Source organism: Aspergillus neoniger, assembly GCF_003184625.1.
Source record: "Aspergillus neoniger CBS 115656 unplaced genomic scaffold BO87scaffold_51, whole genome shotgun sequence".
Taxonomy (NCBI): domain Eukaryota; kingdom Fungi; phylum Ascomycota; class Eurotiomycetes; order Eurotiales; family Aspergillaceae; genus Aspergillus; species Aspergillus neoniger.
The window spans coordinates 1-17,551 of record NW_020291179.1 but is presented as its reverse complement, the minus strand read 5'-3'; the positions used below and the strand labels follow the sequence as shown (position 1 = coordinate 17,551).

Here is a 17,551-nt window from a genome sequence, read left to right as displayed (position 1 = left end):
TAGAGACCGGTTCAACCGTTGAGTGACCTGGTGATACACTTGATCTGCAATGAGTGTAATGCAAGCCAGTATCTATCTCCAAATCATCCACGTGGCTCAAGAATGGGCGTATCAATGTTATATTGTGTGGGAATCTCGTCAGCTGCCTCTGGATATAGCTGATAGGTCCCAGTGTGTGCGGCTAGTTAAGCACACTTCCTAGAGGGGCAGCAGATTGCATGGGATTGCGATAGGGAGTCCAAGCATCCACAGTGTCAGATGCGGCTTCGTATGGGGGGCTAAACCGGGAGAAAAGCTTTCAAATATCACAGGGAGAAGTCTTAGGTGGGAAACAGACGACGTGCTGAAACATTAACAGACGGTGAATAAAAGGGTCTCTCTTGGCCAACATCGTAGGCGACGCGACGGCAGAGAAATTGACTCGCATCGGCGCTGCGACTGATGCAGGGAACCATGTCGTAGCAACAGCAACTATGTGCGGCGAATTCGATCCTCAATCCGTTAATAATCATTGGTACGAGCTCATTCCAGCCATTTTTGGGTGTACTTTGTTTTCGCGCAGTGGTGGTGTCGGTGTAGATGGGGGATCGGACGCGATGAAGATCTCCGGGCGCACAATGTGCAATGCAACGTGCAATAAAAAATGTGGGGTCTCAGGAAGAAAGCCCTCGTGAGGTCGCCCACGAGGCATCTACGAAGGATTGGCTACAGACGTTGTGATTGGCCAGTGGGTGCTGGGAATAGCTCCGAGTCCATTTTCTATATTACGGTATTTGACCATACGGCCGATTACGTGATAGATTACATAGATTCCTGTATATAGCAAAACTCGCAGCCGGATGGCCTCCCTGTCACAGGCGCTCGGCCGGAGATCCCCAAGGGACCTGCATCCCAGTAAGGCTTCAATCAATCAGTCGATCGATCGATTGATCGATCTCCGGGTGCGGGTCTCCACAGTCTACGCGTGTCAAAAACCCTGCGAACCATCATCCGATCGGTTATTGCCGATTGAACAAACCAGCCAATCAAAGACATAGTCGGGCTATCTTCATCCCTCAGCCCCTGATTCACCGCACGCAAACTCAGTACTAGCTAGCAGGACCGGAGGCTCAGTCCCCCGGAATGTGGAGCCCGACGAACATGTTCAATTTCATTGCCGATATATGAAGACAATGTCATCTAAATCTAGGGAAGATCCTCAGTGATCTTGATTAGAGGGCACGCGCTCTGTTGACACTAACCCTTAAACGTCATGCCCCCTACACCGCGAGGCTTTCGCTGGCCATTTCGACTCCTCCGCTTCGGCGCATCCTCGGTCGCAACATCAGCTTCACCCCAAGGAGCGTAGAACCTCTGCACTCGGCAATTTGGGTTTGAGCCAATTGGCCCCGAGACCGAACCTTTGTTTCGTAGTGGACACTTCACTGCACCTCGGCGGCGTATACGTCAATTGCTGGAGTCCTCTGCTCTATTTTCGTAATCTGTCAGCCTAGTTGGGATACTTATCTTCATATTACGTGCTAGAGCTCCACGTGACAATGCGACCCAATCGGTGAGATGAGATCACTCGTTTAGCTAGCCTCCGGGCCCTATTCTGGCCTGAGCGAAGGCCGGTGTGCAAGCAGCTATCTTCCGATAACGTCTTAATCAAAGACTTTCTAGCCTGGACCAAGTCTCATAGCGGAGTCTCTTGCCCGATGCAAGTTGTGATATTTAACCTACAGCCTGGTTTTAGCCCTTAACTTGAGCGAAAGCTAACCACCTGGAGCAAAGATCAGCTTTAGAGGTTCAATGGCTATGGTGCCCTTTGCATTGCCAGAAAATCTTGACTAGTGGGCTTGGGCTAGATAGCCAACCTCTCTCAAGTAAGGTTGCGCTCTGCCAATCCTCTAACTTACTGCTTCATCCAATATTCGCCGGAGACTTGTTCATGGTCCATGTACGTCCCATCATAGTGCTTCGCCTCCCGATCCTGCAATGAAACTACTTACATGCCACCTGTTCAACATGAGCAACAGAGCAGTTCTACTAGCAAACAGGTAAGGTTAAATTATTTGCTTTACAAAAAGCCCACCGGGCCTCTTTGACTAATGATCATCGCCTGGGAGTTCTATAGGAGAAACCGTATACAGTTTGATAAAAGGCCTTAACCCAGAAGCACATAAAATTCCTCTTAACTACAGGCTATCGATCTCCTTGTCTAATGTACGGGCTAGGAGCTCCTGCAGGCGCTCCGTATTTCCCTGTTGCTCGAGGCCATAACTCTCGGGATCCATTTCCAGGAATCCCATGATGGGTTCTCCGTCCTCAGCGACCGGGTTTGCATGCGTGGGAAGAGCTAGGCGTTCTAAGCTCTCGTTCAGTTGGTCCGCGTTGACCATGATGCCGCGCCGGTTCAAGGTCATGGAGTACTCGATCAGCTCTGCCCGGGCAACCTCCCACTCTTTCTTGACTCCAGTTAGCTTATACCATGAAATCGGGGCTGACACAACTGAGTTCGGACAAACCTTGTCCAGGAGGAAGGACAACTGCTCCGACCTCCTCTTTGAGCCCCCACCATACCCGTGCGTCAAAGTGCTGATCATAACCTTTTTCAATTCTCGGTAACAGAACATGGCGGAAAATAGCTCAGTCTCATCACTCAGCTGGTTGCGGATGGCCTGTGTTGTCAGATACCTCACTGAACGAAATTTGGCATTCTCCGCCATCTGAACTTTCACGTTCAGTGGCCCGAAGGAAGTAAACGCTTGTAGTTTCTTCATCTAGTTGCCGTTAGTGAGAGTTATGGAACAAATGTGAAAATTCTTGCCAAATAGTCAAGGTCATTATAGGCGGAGAGCTCGCCCCTGAGGCAGGGGCCCGCATAGCCCACGACCAACTTCACAACTCCGGCCCAATTCTTTTGCTCAAAGCGTGCCAAGTACGTATACATGGCCTCAGATCGGCGCCCTCTACACTTACCTGCTTTTTATCGGTTGGTAGTTTTAACTAACAGTATCATAAATAGTTATTAGTTCTCTCTCTCTCCGGACACAAAGCAGATTGACATACCTGCTGTTTCACCACGGTAACGTCCCTCCACAGAGGTTCAGTCTCGATGTACGTCCAAAGTTGCTCCATGAATTTACCGATATGGTCTGGGAGAGAAGTGATAGTAAACTTTGGTTGGATATTAGTCGATCCCTCGTCAACATGCCTCCATGGCCGTGGGTTAATCTCTGCTCTAAAGGCAGACTTTCCTAGTTCCTCTACCCAATCCCAATTTTTCAGGGCGTTGGATGAAGATCTGGGGTACGAGAAACTCTGATCCGTCCAATAGATCACATGTTGAAGTACTTTCTTCATAGGCTGCGCTATTAGTCGGTTCGTTCGAACAAAGTCACTCCTATATTTGTTAGCAGGCATTGGGAAGGTTTTAGCTGGAGCCCGCGTACCATCTGGGGCAGGTTAGGCCGGGGTTTTGTTGCATGTTGATGAAAACTTTATGATACTCGACATCGGAAAGTTTAGTCAAGAACCCGGGACGTCTGGTGTTCACTTGAGTTGAACCTGTAGTGAACGTGTCGCCTGCGAGGCGGGGCAGTGTCCACTGGTTGAACCATTTCTGGTTTAATGATAATAGGCCAGTCAGACTGCCATCCTCGTGGTCTGCCTTGGTCGGAAAGAATAGTCTCCTCAAGAAATCCGCTCTTGGACCCTTTTCCATCGCTGCCAGAACAGTTTCCCAGTCCGCAGATGTCACCTTTTTACCCTCGAAAATCCGATCGCCGAATGTCAGAACGAAATCGATTTCTCGCGCCCACAACTATACGAGAAAAACTATTAGTATCAGGCTAACTTGGAAAGACCATCCGTGACTTACTTTTTCCAGCTTCGTGCTGGCGATATCCTCCGCAGTTGTGAAATTAAAGTATTTCTCCCCATAAGGTGTCATAACGTAGCTGCGCCACAAATCTCTCCAAAAGGGTGCCGTGGTAATCGCAAGAACTCGGGGCCCTTGTGATCTGTTTAATCCATACGTACTTTGTAACCAAGGCCCGAAGTTTCCTGCTTTCAGCAATTGTTGCCGTTCGTTCTCGGTCTTTGCGGCTAGATCGTCCAATATGGATATAAGAACATAGCCATCGGAATCGCTCTTGTTCGGATCGTCACGGTTTCCCTTCAAGGTGGCCAAAAGATCGCTTTGCATCTTTTCTTGCTCGTAGATGTCGAACGCCCAATAATAAGCCTGGTTAGATGTTAGTTTTCTGACTCAAGTTTAGTTTCGTTATGCTTACCTGAGGAGAAGGATGGAGAAGAGGGCTGCCATCAGGCGTGAGTCCACCTTCGGTCGCAGCTTTCTCCTGCTCAGCCAAAAGTGTCGATAGTGCGGATCGCCTATGTTGCCCCGCAATCAGTGCAGGAAGTGGTAGACCTCCTGGCCACGTATCCAAGTGAACAAAATCATGTAACTGCCCGCCGTCAGCGTTGGTCGCTTGGCTTCGCGCCATATCGACAGTCTCTGGATCAGAATTTGGACCAGCATAGGCCGCGAGGAAGGTTTTGTAGTCATCTTGCTTCATGCAAGCTTTCATATGAGTTTCTCGAAAGAACCGACGGACGCCCAGCTTGAAGCTGGCAATTAGTTCGCCGACATGTCTCATGTCAAGTTCCCTGTTCGTGTACGTCTCAGTATCAAGGAACCTTACGTCAAAGGCTATAGTGCCCAGGTAGGCATCATGGACCGCTTTCTGATTAGCGTCATCTTTCAGCTCGGTGATTGTGGCAGCCTCATCTAACTCGAGTGTGTTGCGCCGACGCTTCGCCATCGTCTTTAACAGTAGATGTGCTTTTGGAGGAGCAAAAGAAGTAGTTTAGATGCTGGTACTACAGTATTGAAGAAAACGTAGGATGAGAAGCTGAGGTCAGGCTAGGTTGACAAGTTGAGAGAAAGAAAAATTGAAAGGTAGGATGAGGAGGTGAGGTCAAGCGACGCGGATTAGGTGAGAGAAAGTCTCAAGAACGCAAAACAACAGAGACCGAGATGGTGTTACTCCCAAGTAGTGAATTGCTTTCATTTGGTATGTGCTTTCCAGGGACTGTGTGGGACGCGTTGCGATATACCCGGCATGTGATAAAAAAAATGAAATACCGTTAGGGAGATAGCAAGCCTCCTACATTGCAAATCTTCATCTACGAACTACGGCCAAGACCCTGGGGACTGCAGATTCTCTTTCGATAAACCTAGCTAGAGTTAAGCCATCGGCATCATATAACAAGTTCACTAAAAAGCTCAGTAGCCATGGTCGACATTCCACGAGCTGAGTGCATCTGCCATAGCCTTTTGGAAATATGACTTCTTAACCTCTCTCAAGTGAGATTTGCTAACCCGTTCTGAAATTGGTGTAGTGATTTCAACTGAATTATCGAGACACAGATCGTTATCATCATCCTCATCATCGTCTCCATCGGCTGGCTGCCAGCCTGCACCAGCGCACATTGCAGCCAGCCGATGGAGTGTCCACTGGAGGGCAAAGAGACCTTCATCAGGAAGCTGTAGTTTTTGGGGATCTGATGTTGTGATAATAATGGTATCCCCCGAGTAGATGACAGTATCTGAATCGTTATTGTAGAGTTTCAGATTAGGAGTGGCTACATCAACATGGTGCGCTCTTCCTCCCTTCTGGCTTGTTTCAGGCATCATTATTGGTGATATAGTAGAATTTCCTTCACTGTCATTGATCAGGAGCAAGGAATTGCCGGTAGCGGGAAGTCCCTTGCCACATAGCCAGTAAAAATGCAATTCCATGGACTTATGGTCTTCTGATACCCGGAATGGCATCAAACCAAACAGCGCTCTGTCCCAATATGTATGACAATTGGGACTCAGAGCTACTAGATTTCCTACTGACATGAGGATACTCTCCTTGCCTTCGAGCCATCTCTGGATTGTCTCTTGCGACCAAAACATCCTCAGCAAGGCTTTAAATTCGAGGAACTTGAGCTTCTTGGTAGGTGTAGTAGTGTCACAAACCGAAGCCGGTATTATATGGGCGGCATGCAAGGGATCTGTCGCCTTGGAGATGATACAAACTCGATCCCGATCAAGGCACTGCACCTGAGTTAGAGTCAGAGCAAAGGGGATCACAGGGAAACAAGTACTAACAGCCTCACTCAAGTCTTTCCTGTTGATCTCCTTCTTAATCTTACTTGATATACTGGGAGAGCTAGGAGGCTCCATCGCTTCATATTTGCGCTTCTTTGCGACGGGCTGGGTTGGGGAACTTTCTGTAGGCGTCGTAATTGGCGCTATACGAGATGCCGTAGGACTGTTTGCTAAGGAGCTTTCCATACTCCGTACTGGGGTGACTGCTCCTGTCCCTGGTTGTGACGCTGCGAACTTTCCTCCTATTCCAGACCCAGGTAGATCTATAATCCTAGGTGAGCCCATTTGCTCGTAAGCAAAGATACTATACATACACATTGTAAGAATTCTTGCGAAGCTCCCCCCGTTGTGTCGCAACAACGTAGACATCACATCACGATCAAATTCTCGGGAATACCATTGGAGTTCCGATATATCTGCGAGCCACATCCCAAACCAAATCGGTGTACTGATCTGTAGGGTTCCTTGGGGGATGTCCGAGGCTAGCTCGTATGACCTTATAGATTCTAGAATTCCCGTTAATAATTTCAGACGTTCAGGATCGTTGAAGCCCATGGAAGGCCCTGAAAATGAAGACATCTTTGGAAAATCTTCTGGAGAGATGATAGATAAATGCTCGAGATGAATAAGTGTTCGACGTGGAGATTAGTGGTTGGATGGGACTCAATATGCACAACTCTTGTGTCAATGATGTAGAGCAACAAAGTAGTTAGAACTGAAGGGAGTGTGGGAATGGTTCCTGACACGTGACCATGCCATTCCGGGATGTCAGATGATCCGCCGCTGCGCCCACGTATTCTGTACCGCAAAATCCACAAATTACCTTGCTTATCTGGCCGAATATAACCTGAGCGAGATTGGCCGGCGTGGATTCAGCCTGGATTTATGGACTGAGGTGAAAGGCCTTTAGATATACTCAACGTCCCTATGATTATGACATCTTCATGTAACTGGTGATAATCCACATCTAGCAAGTAGATCCTCTCCGCTAGTGTCGCTGGACCTCCATTTAGGCCTAGTGAATCTCTACTCAAAGTACTGTCTTCCGTCCGCTAGGATGTTCTAGCGAGGCCCGTCTTCTGATGTTTTGTTCATCTGCAGCCTAGCTTGAGTGAGAGAGTCTCTGAAGCCGCATGGCTCGCAAACATCATAATTGATGTGAGCCGAGGATTAACCTTGGAAGATGAAATTTGAGACTTTCACTTTACCTAATCATCACCTAAGCCTTCGCCACCTGTGCCTACACGCACCAAGCAACCATCATCCTGAGATCTAAAATGATCATATACATACATTAGAATCCATGACTGCCATTTCTATGGATACCTGATGTATTGTCTATATGTCGGCGCCCATTCATGGGGCATGGAATTTGAGTAGTTACTCACAACCTAAGTTTTGTAATCTTGTTACAATCCTTCCCTTTGAAAGTCGGTTGAAGTTTCATGCACGATGTAGTCTGCGCACAGCAGCCAAATCTTTTCACCCGAAAGCCCAAATTGGAATCACTGTCCGGGTGAAAGTTCAGCCCACGCCGATGCTAATCTCGCATAGCTTATATCGTCACGCGAGCTAGTTCCTTGGGGAAGGTCACCTCAAGGTCATATCTAAGCGCGGCCTAATCTTAACTCAACGCCATCTGACCTTGAACTGCCTAATAGACCTCACAGAATGCGGCACCGAATGAGCTGATTGTGAAACAAGACTCGACTTAGTCCATGCTGGGATATTTTCAGTGTACGCTGAGCTGCAACCTCATGGTGAATTTTTTTTTCTCTTGAGATATGACATGCCTAAGGCTTTATCTAAAAATCTGTGTGAAGGCGGCGCATTGAATACAAAGCAATTATTTTCGGGATACCGTAACTGGGCGTTCCGTCGCCCACCGTTGAAGTGTATTATGTGTAATCATCTCGTAATGGCGAACATTCATCCAGTGGTCAACCAAAGCCAGGCATGACTCGAACTATTACTTCGTCCAGGTGACAGGTTACTGCTAAATATTGACAGATAAGCAGACCGTTGTCGGGCACAACGTCGAAGGATGTTTCTTCACACTTTTGTTACTCTCTATAAGGATGTCAACTAGCCTAGTATAGAAGCCACTGGTAGTCATGCTCCAACGGGCTTTGAGCGAATCTGGGCTGGGACAGCATCTTCCAAAGTGTCATTTAAAAAGAATACACAAGGTCCTGCATGACGTCAATCGCACAACCTTGTCACCGAGAGGCGAGAAAGCAGTGAAAAGTCTACAAAACTTGACAATAACGATGGAAAAATACAAGGTACATAGCCGTAGGTCTCAGGCTGGAGTACAAGACCAAAACTACGTACAAGTTAATCTTGTATGATCAGCTCACACAACCGGGGGTTAACTAGAGGAGCAACGTCTATGTTTTCGGGAAGCACAGCATCTATACACGATATACCCCTGGGGGTAGTTGACAAATTAATGTCGGATTGTCTTGCGGAAATAAATTGTGGTACGTTGGAAACCGGCCGTTCGAGCGGCTTACTTCCAGTAGGAATGGCTACAGCTGCGCCCCGATGAGAACCGCCTTGTAGTCTGCTACGCCTAGTAAACAGGTATATCAACGGATATATGAGCCCTGAGTATGAGAAACCTGCGAGGTCAATAGAGCGTATTTCAGAGAGCCAGAGCAGCTGCTAGCGACACATTAGAGCTTAAAGTGCTGACACGGACACGTCCCACGGAAGCCTAGTTATAACTGACCCTGCAGCATTACATCTTCTCTTTGGGAATACGTCAAATACAAATAAGCAGCCCTCGTACATATTATTGAAGCCACTAGATAGCCTTGGTTTTGCTCCGCTTAGGAAGGAACATGCTTTTCGCCGGAAGATTATGTACCAAAGTCATGGCAGTGAAGGTGACGGAAAGCCCAACATTCAAAATACACAACCTGAACCAACTAGTCGTATTCGACTGCATCAAAGCCCTCGCTACATATGAGCCAATAATAGCCATTTGTACCTAGCAGCTGAATATCGAAGAACGATGGGGGGCTCCGGTCTAACATGACCGAGTAGCTAAATTGAAACAGCTTCGAAATCATGGAAGATCTTTAAAGACAGGCTCTGAACCAATGCCTTAACTCCTCCAGACACCTTTTCAGGTAAAGCAAAAACATATCCACGATCCATCGTTACATTGCCTTCGTCTGTTTCATAAAGCTCCAGTTTCAGTGCACCTGGTCTATACAACTCGAACACAATATGGCATAGAGCCATCCACGCAAGACTTTTTTATCAGGAGAGTCACATCAGCAAAACTTCGCTTTTTAGAAGTACATATAGACGGCCAGGGTACGGGATGAAAACTTACTGCTTCCCAAGGGCAATCCCTCGATCCTCTACCAAATGGAACCATATATTCAGTTATTCGCGGGTCGTGGTTCTCTTCAGTGTGGAACCAACACTCGGGCTTGAATTTTTCTGGCTCGGGAAGCACTTCTGGATCCATGTGCATCCAGTAAGAAGACATCCCGACTGGGATCTATATCATTGTGAGCAGGTCCACCGTAAACTGAGGATCAGCGTAGTCTGTGCTTCGGGTACTAACCCCCTTTAGAATAGTCCATCCTTCTACAACAAAGTCATTTTCGGGAAAGACACGAGTCACCTATTTCATAATACCTGCAACAAGTCTGGAGACTGGATCAGCCATCCGGTGATATGACAACAACCACTCCCTGTGGCCTACTATACGTACCGTAAGCTTTATTTAACACAAGCATACAGATATGGAAGCTTTTCAAGCTCTGTACACATTACGTCAGGCGCTTGATCCTGGCTCAGAAAATTGCTGATCTCGCTCTGCAGGGCTTGCCGTTTCCTGTCATCTAGCGCAAGGTTCACAATAATCGTCTGCAGACAATTGGTAATAGAGTATATCCCGCCTTCCTGGATAAGCTAAATTTAGCGACATTCGAGTCAGCTTGACACTCAATACCTAAAAGCGCAGATGGGAAGACTGCAAAGCTGTCCACCCATATCATATATATCATTTCTAAATTGCCGCTTGATCGCCTCTGCCCGGTCAGATTTGTCGAAATCCGCAGTTTGGGCTGGACGCAGCACACTCTCGAAGCTCTGCTGGTATTGAGATTTCTTTTCATGCTTCTGTTAGCCGGATATAAAACAGCATTGTTGGAAAGGCTTCGATTATGATGCGTACCCCGTATTCATTCTTTGTCGATGCTTGTTTCTGAAGAAATCGTAAGATCCGCATTAATGAACTCCTGGCAGTATATAATAAGAGATGCGTCCCCGACATTTGAATAGAGGAATTGGGCTACATACCTTGCTGGCTTTGGGACCATACCCAGTAAGGGAACAGTAATTACACCCTGAAATTTGGCTTTGAACCTGAAGAGATAGGGAAATGTCAGCCAAGCACACTGCATCCAGAGATGGCCCTCGATAACTGACCAGGCAGCGTTGAACTCTAGATGTGAGAGATATTAAGTAGGTTCTTCGCACACTGTTGCTGAGACAAGGTCTGTTTGCCTTGACACTTAGTACCAGCTTTCATAATTATTAATTTCCAGAGGCGCCTCTTTTCACTACTTCAACCTTTGCTTTCTCACCTCCCTGAATACTGCTTCAGCACACCTCTTTTTACTATTTTAATCTTTGCTTCCTCACCTCCCTGAATACTGCTTCAGTATATTTTTTTTTACTACTTTAATCTTTGCTTCCTCACCTTCCTGAATACTGCTTTAGCATATCTTTTTTTATTACTTTAATTTTTGCTTTCTTATCTTCCTGAATACTGCTTCAGCGCGCCTCTTTTTACTACTTTAATCTTCACTTAAAGAGACGAGCTGAAGCGGGGAATATAATCTTCTTATATTTTTATAATATAGAAACTGAAGAAGTATATAGTATTATAGAAGTAAACTAAATAATAATAATAATAATAAATAAAAATAAGGATCTTATTTAATCCTGAAAGATTTTTGGTTAATAATCTAATAAATCTAACTAGTCTAATATTATAATAAATCCCTGTATTATAAGGTTTTAACGGAATTTAAGATTTACAGGAGAATTTAATATATCAAAAATAAAAATAAAATACTAATATTATTTTATCTTTTCTTCTCTTTTCTCTTCCCGCTCTGCTCTATAGTAATTAAATATTAATTTTTATATTCTGTATTTAATTAGGAAGCTAACTGATATTACCAGGAATTATTATACTAGACTTATAAATAGAGTGGTTAACGGCCAGGGTAGGGTAGGTTAATGGAAAAATTTATACCTGCCGTCAGGTTAACAGTTAAACATAAGATTTCCTTATATCTAACTGCGGAACAGCCAAAAATAGGACAGTTAATTATCTTAACTATCTTTAGGACTAAGACCTATCTATTATACTTTTTTAGATTTTAACACGGATAAGATATACTCAGATTAATAACTATTTATTCTAATTATTTATATCTTTATTAATAACTAACGCAAGACTAGAGTGGTTATACCTGACTGTTATATCTTAACCTAACCTTAACTGTAACCTGATGGTTAGGTTAAGATATAAGAATCCTCTTAACCATACAGTTAAGGATAGGTTACAGTTAAGAGATTGCTTTAACTAATCTTAACTACTAGTTAGAAAGATTAGATATACTTAGAAAATTAATAATTATAGATTAATTAATAATTTATACAGAGTCTTTACAAGAATAATATACCAGTGGTAGACATGGCAAACGGGCGAGCCGGGCGAGCTTTAGGGGGGTCAGCTGTTCGCCCGTTCGAGCTTCGAGCTTTGAGTAGCTAGGCTCGGCTCGGGGTCGGCCCCTGTTACTTGATAAAAAGGCTTACCCATAAAGACTCAGGAGGGCTTGCCAAGGAGTCTAAAGAAATATATACTTACTGATTTAAATTAAAACATGCCAAGTAACACGCTATAATAGATTATATATATTCCGGGTATATTCTAAATATAATAGAAGGTAAATCTTATTACTGAGTAGTTAATCTTTTATACTAAATAAATATTAGTTAACCCGGGGGTCTGAGATCAAATAGAATATATCTATTTAAATAATTATATAATCTTAATTTTAGAATAATAAATTAGAAATATATCTCTTTTTTCTGTTCTTTATCTTTTTTATATAATATTCTATTCTTCTTGCAGATATCTTACATCTCTAGATTTAAAATCTATTTATCTAACCCCCCGGTCACAACTTTTCTAACTTTCTAATTTAAATTAAAAGAATAATTTAGCACTTAATAGGAAGATGCTTTATTATAAAAATACTATTTTAAATTTCTAGATATTATCAGTCATTAATTATTATCCAGCAGTTTCTGTGGAGACTCTTTATATATATAAATTATTAATATATTATCCTGATATAGACTATTCATAATTTATTTAATAAATACTGAGATTATCTTAATTATATTATCCGTGTATATATATCTTCTGATTTAAGTTAAATTAAATAATCTAGCATTAATTCTCAGTATTATCTTTAAAAATACTTTTATATATAAATATATCATCCCGGTACAGACTCTTGGAAATTTATTTTATAAATATTAAAGTTATCCTGGCTGCACTATCCCTGTATATATAATATAATTTCTGATTTAAATCAGAAAATTCTTTGTAAAGCAATTTCCCTAAGTCTTTAAAAATAAGATAAAAGTATAAAATAATAGTAGAAAATAAAGAAGTCCAGTAAGTAATCTAGATCAAAGACTCTATTATTAAGAAAGAACTTAGAGATGCCTGGCTGGATATAGTAATAATAAATATTTATAATCTTAATTCTGAATAACCCGTGAAAACTAGAAATATATAATCTTAAAAAAATAGAAAACTTAATCTTATTTATATCCAGAGTTTTAAGCAGGCCTTTATTACAGGAATCAGAAAAACTTAATCTGATATATTTCTTAAGTATATCATTTTAAAAAAAGACTGGTCAAATATTCTGGAAAGCCTGGTAAATATATTTAATAAGAATAATAATAATATTTTTTAGTTTATTACTAATGAGATTCCAGATATATGGAGTATTAAATATCTAAATAATATTATCTAGTAAAAATTAGTATTTTTCCAGAAAACTGGATAAACAGATATAAGAAATCTGACTATTCTATATTATAATAAAGTATTTCTAAAATTTATTTTAAATACTAACCAGTACAGATGGTAAGTATTTCTGAATATTATTCAGAAAATACAGGCAAATTTCTCTAGATATAAGATATTAAATAAGTTCTAAAAAGAGAAATTTAATCTACTATTATAAGATATAGTAGAAGAGATGATATCTCTTTCTGATTTAAATCAGAAAATACTAATAATTATATCTAGAACTATCTTTAGACTATTAATGTATACTGTCTGGATAATCTTAAATCTAAAATCTTATTTATATTTTAAATAAATTACTAGCTAGTTTACTAGCTTAATTAGAATAAAATCTTTCTTCTATTTATTCTTGATCTCTGGAAACTCAAGTTTAAGAAAAAGTAAATATTTTTTATTATAGCTAAAAATACTAAAGAATAATTTTACTAACTTTTTAATATTTCTTCTAATAATATTTTATGTATAGTTTCCCTATTTAAATAAGATAAAATATACAAGCTGTTTAGTAATTATTACAGAATAAACTATAATTTAAAATATTTTAATTTTATAATAACAGATTACATCATCATATCAAAACTTTATGAGGTATATTAAATTTTATAATAATATAATTCTATGAAAAACTTCTGATTTAAATTAAAAGATCTAGAAGTTAAGATTAAACAAATTCTTTGTATAGACTGAAATAATATTTAATAAAAATTAATCTCTTATATTAAGTAGAGATTAGAGTAAGATTCTCTAGATTTCTATATTAAAATAGATTAAATCTCTGCAAAGACTTTTCTTTCCTACTTCTATTAATATCCGGAAAAATAAGCTCAAATATAATTATTTAAAACTCTCTGAGAAATATAAGTTAAGTAATAAAGATTTATTAAGATTATAATAACAGAGAACTTGATTAAAATATATATTTAAATATCAGTAACTAGAATTTCTAGAAAAGCTTTCTGAAGAAGATTATTACTTAGTTTTTAATAATCTGATAATTTATAATATAAATATATACCTGATCTAGCAGTAATAAATTAATCTAGTTAAAAATATACAGAAGCTATTAATCAAGATTCTAAAATATATCATTATCTGGTATATACTTATTTAGATATTTCCTGAAAAATATAAGACTGCTCTCCAGACATTTAAATAGTTAAGTAAAATAAGAAAATATTTTATAAATTATAAATTATTAAAGAATATTATTGGTCTATATACAGGGCAGAGTAAGAAAGATATAAATATTATTATTATTAATTTTCTTAGTAAACTCTAGGATATTATAGTACATGACAACTAGTAAAAAGATAAAAAACTAAAAAATTTAATATATAATATCTTTCTAACTTAAATCAGAAAAAATATATTAATAGTAATAGCTTATACTATTTCCCACTGAGAATACTATTATAATGAAAGATGAAGAATAAGAAACTTATATTAGAATATTATATTATTATTATTAGATTATAGTAGTTTAACATTACTCTTATTTTATTAGTCCTAGAATATACAGTAATATATGCCAGTTTAGTAATTTAAATATAATTATAAATTTTCTGATTTAAGCTAGAAAGATAATACTAATCCATAAATAATCATATCTGTTAATTTCATGGTATCTATTTATATATCTAATAATTAGAGCTAATTTTTCAGAGAATAAACTTATTATAGACTTTCATGTCTTAACCTCTCCGAATTCCAGAAATAAATTTAGAGAGAAAATAAATATTTTTAGTATAATATAAGTCTATAGAATATTCAAGATCAGAATACTTCAGATCTTATAAACTGGATTCTATAAATATATTATAATAAAGATAAAAAAAATTACTAATCTTATTCTTAATAAAGTAAGTCTGGATTCTGATTTAAATCAGAAAAAATTTTATTTAAATAAAAAATAAACTAAGTAAATAAAATATATAGACTAGCTAGTAATCTATACAGCAATACTTTATAAATACAGAATTCAGGTTGATCCTGATAATTATAATAAGAATCTCTTAATATTAATATTTAATTATAAAAAGTATAAGATTACAGATATATCTATTATATAGAAACCTGGCTTTTATAAGGCTCTTCTAAAATTAAATAAGGAAAGTCATAGAAGTACCTAATAAATTATATAGAAATAGATAAAGAGTTTCACTATAAAGCTTAATAAGAAAAGAAAACAGGTTAAAGATAGTAATATATCTAATACTGATAATAAATCCGGCTCTGAAAATAATAATATAGATTTAAATAATTAAGATAAGAAAAGTAAATCACCAGAATTACTAGAAAAGCCAGAATTATCTGAGAGACTGGTTACTGAACTGAAGTATCCTCTAGGAACTACTTTTTATTCTAATATATAAATAAATAAGAATATTATATTTAAGAAAAGATTCTCAGAAAATACTAGAGATCAAAAAAAAATCTTATAGTAATAGAGATAGAAATAAAGATAAAAAAAGTAACTCACAGAATAACAAGAAATAATTATTTATATAATAATAGTAATTTTTATATTAAAAATAAGATAATCATTGAAGTCAAGATACTGAGATTAAATCTAAAATATTTATAAGATTATATATTTAATAACTAACTTCTAATTTAAATCAAAAGTAGTATCAAAATTATATGATTATAATATATATATTAAGATCATTAAATTATAGATTCTATGTAAAACTCTAATAGTATTATATTTTATATTAATAACTTAATTATAGGCTATTCTTTCTAATATAATTATAGTTATACTTTATAATATTTATATTCAAAAGCCAGACTATGGTATTTCTTATATATTCATTTAATATATTATTATTATTCTTATAGTTATTCCAGACCTGATAGCTCAGATAATATTAAATAAAGTATATAGTATATCTTTCTTATTCTTCTTATTAATTATCTTTGGAATAAGATTACACTGTTATAGAATATAGAATATTCTAAATATATTTATATTAAGAATATTAAATATTCTACTTCAAAAAAAAAACTAAACCATATTTATCTGATAATTATCTAGTATTTGATTTAAATAGTATTACTTATTTTATTTCTACAAATATTTACTCAGTTATAATATTCTCTTATTTATATTAATAATGAAATTATGAATCTATTACTATTATTATACTATATTTTTATCTTAAATCAGAAATATTCGTATAACTTTATTACTAGAAATATAATCTACTAGTATTCTAAAAAAAATAGAGAGATAATACTTCTTTATAAATATAATTTACTCTAAGTTATATATAATATAATAAGAACAGATATCTGATCCTACAGCTAGTATCTCTTATTATATATTAAATATATTATACTATAGCTGGATTATCTTTTACTCTATTTATCTCTGATATTATATTATCATCTCTGGATATTAATACTCTAAAATCACCTTTAATAGATTCTTTATATAATATTCTAATAATAATAATAATATCTACCTTCGTACTGGATCATCTAAAGAAAATAAAATTAAAATACAGAATTTACTTCAGAAAATATAATCCTATAAATGAAGAATAATTTTTATAATAGTAATATTTAATAAAATCTGTAAAACTGCCCCAATATACAAATTTTCAGTGAGGAAGAAAAGGCTCTAATAAATCATCTATATAGAACTATTTTAATAAAGTTAATAAAGATCTATTTAAAGAACTGGCTTTATATTATTAATATTACTAATAATTAATTAGCTATTCTTTTTATAAACATAGTTCTACTTTAATATAAAAATATTATTTAAAATCAAAGTCTTGCTCTTTTAAATAATCTACTATATAAATATAACTAGAATTATAAAAGATATAATTATAATAATATTTATAAAATCTATATTATACTAATAAATATAGACTTCCAAATTATTATATACATAGAGTGGTTATACCTGACCGTTATACCTTAACCTAACCTTAACCGTAACCTGACGGTTAGGTTAAGGTATAAGAATCCTCTTAACCGTACGGTTAAGGGTAGGTTACGGTTAAGAGGTTGCTTTAACTGACCTTAACCGCTGGTTAGGAAGGTCAGGTATACTCGGAAGATTAATAACTGCAGGTTAATTAATAATTTATACAGAGTCTTTACAAGAATAATATACCAGTGGTAATATATTTTTAATTACTGTATTATTAAAACAGGTATTAGATTAGTTATTAATTAATAATAATCTGATTTTCTGGCTAGCAGCCAGCAGTCTAGTCACTCCCGTGTTAAGCTTCTATAGATGA

The 17,551-nt window shown here is 37.7% G+C and overlaps 4 protein-coding genes across 4 annotated transcripts; all 4 read right to left on the bottom strand.

The window, feature by feature from the left end:
• Positions 1 to 2,177: 2,177 nt before the first annotated feature.
• BO87DRAFT_410632 (uncharacterized protein) lies at positions 2,178 to 4,490 on the bottom strand (the record flags this gene model as incomplete). Its single annotated transcript, XM_025626352.1, has 7 exons — positions 2,178 to 2,447; positions 2,508 to 2,660; positions 2,962 to 2,988; positions 3,052 to 3,385; positions 3,435 to 3,805; positions 3,863 to 3,996; positions 4,253 to 4,490. The coding sequence occupies 7 exons, from the start codon at positions 4,488 to 4,490 to the stop codon at positions 2,178 to 2,180; spliced, it is 1,527 nt and encodes a 508-aa protein (XP_025474734.1).
• A 782-nt stretch (positions 4,491 to 5,272) lies between these two features.
• BO87DRAFT_430671 (HNH endonuclease signature motif containing protein) lies at positions 5,273 to 6,724 on the bottom strand (the record flags this gene model as incomplete). Its single annotated transcript, XM_025627556.1, has 3 exons — positions 5,273 to 6,097; positions 6,146 to 6,408; positions 6,460 to 6,724. The coding sequence occupies 3 exons, from the start codon at positions 6,722 to 6,724 to the stop codon at positions 5,273 to 5,275; spliced, it is 1,353 nt and encodes a 450-aa protein (XP_025474733.1).
• Positions 6,725 to 9,503: 2,779 nt separating this feature from the next.
• Positions 9,504 to 9,782, bottom strand: BO87DRAFT_267913 (uncharacterized protein; the record flags this gene model as incomplete). The annotated part of the gene is made up of 2 exons (XM_025618897.1): positions 9,504 to 9,662; positions 9,729 to 9,782. Coding segments are annotated over 2 exons (213 nt in total), but the record flags the coding sequence as incomplete, so codon positions are not given.
• Positions 9,783 to 10,111: 329 nt separating this feature from the next.
• Positions 10,112 to 10,397, bottom strand: BO87DRAFT_430670 (uncharacterized protein; the record flags this gene model as incomplete). The annotated part of the gene is made up of 2 exons (XM_025627555.1): positions 10,112 to 10,276; positions 10,344 to 10,397. 2 exons carry the CDS (start codon positions 10,395 to 10,397, stop codon positions 10,112 to 10,114), a joined length of 219 nt encoding a protein of 72 aa, XP_025474731.1.
• Positions 10,398 to 17,551: the final 7,154 nt, after the last annotated feature.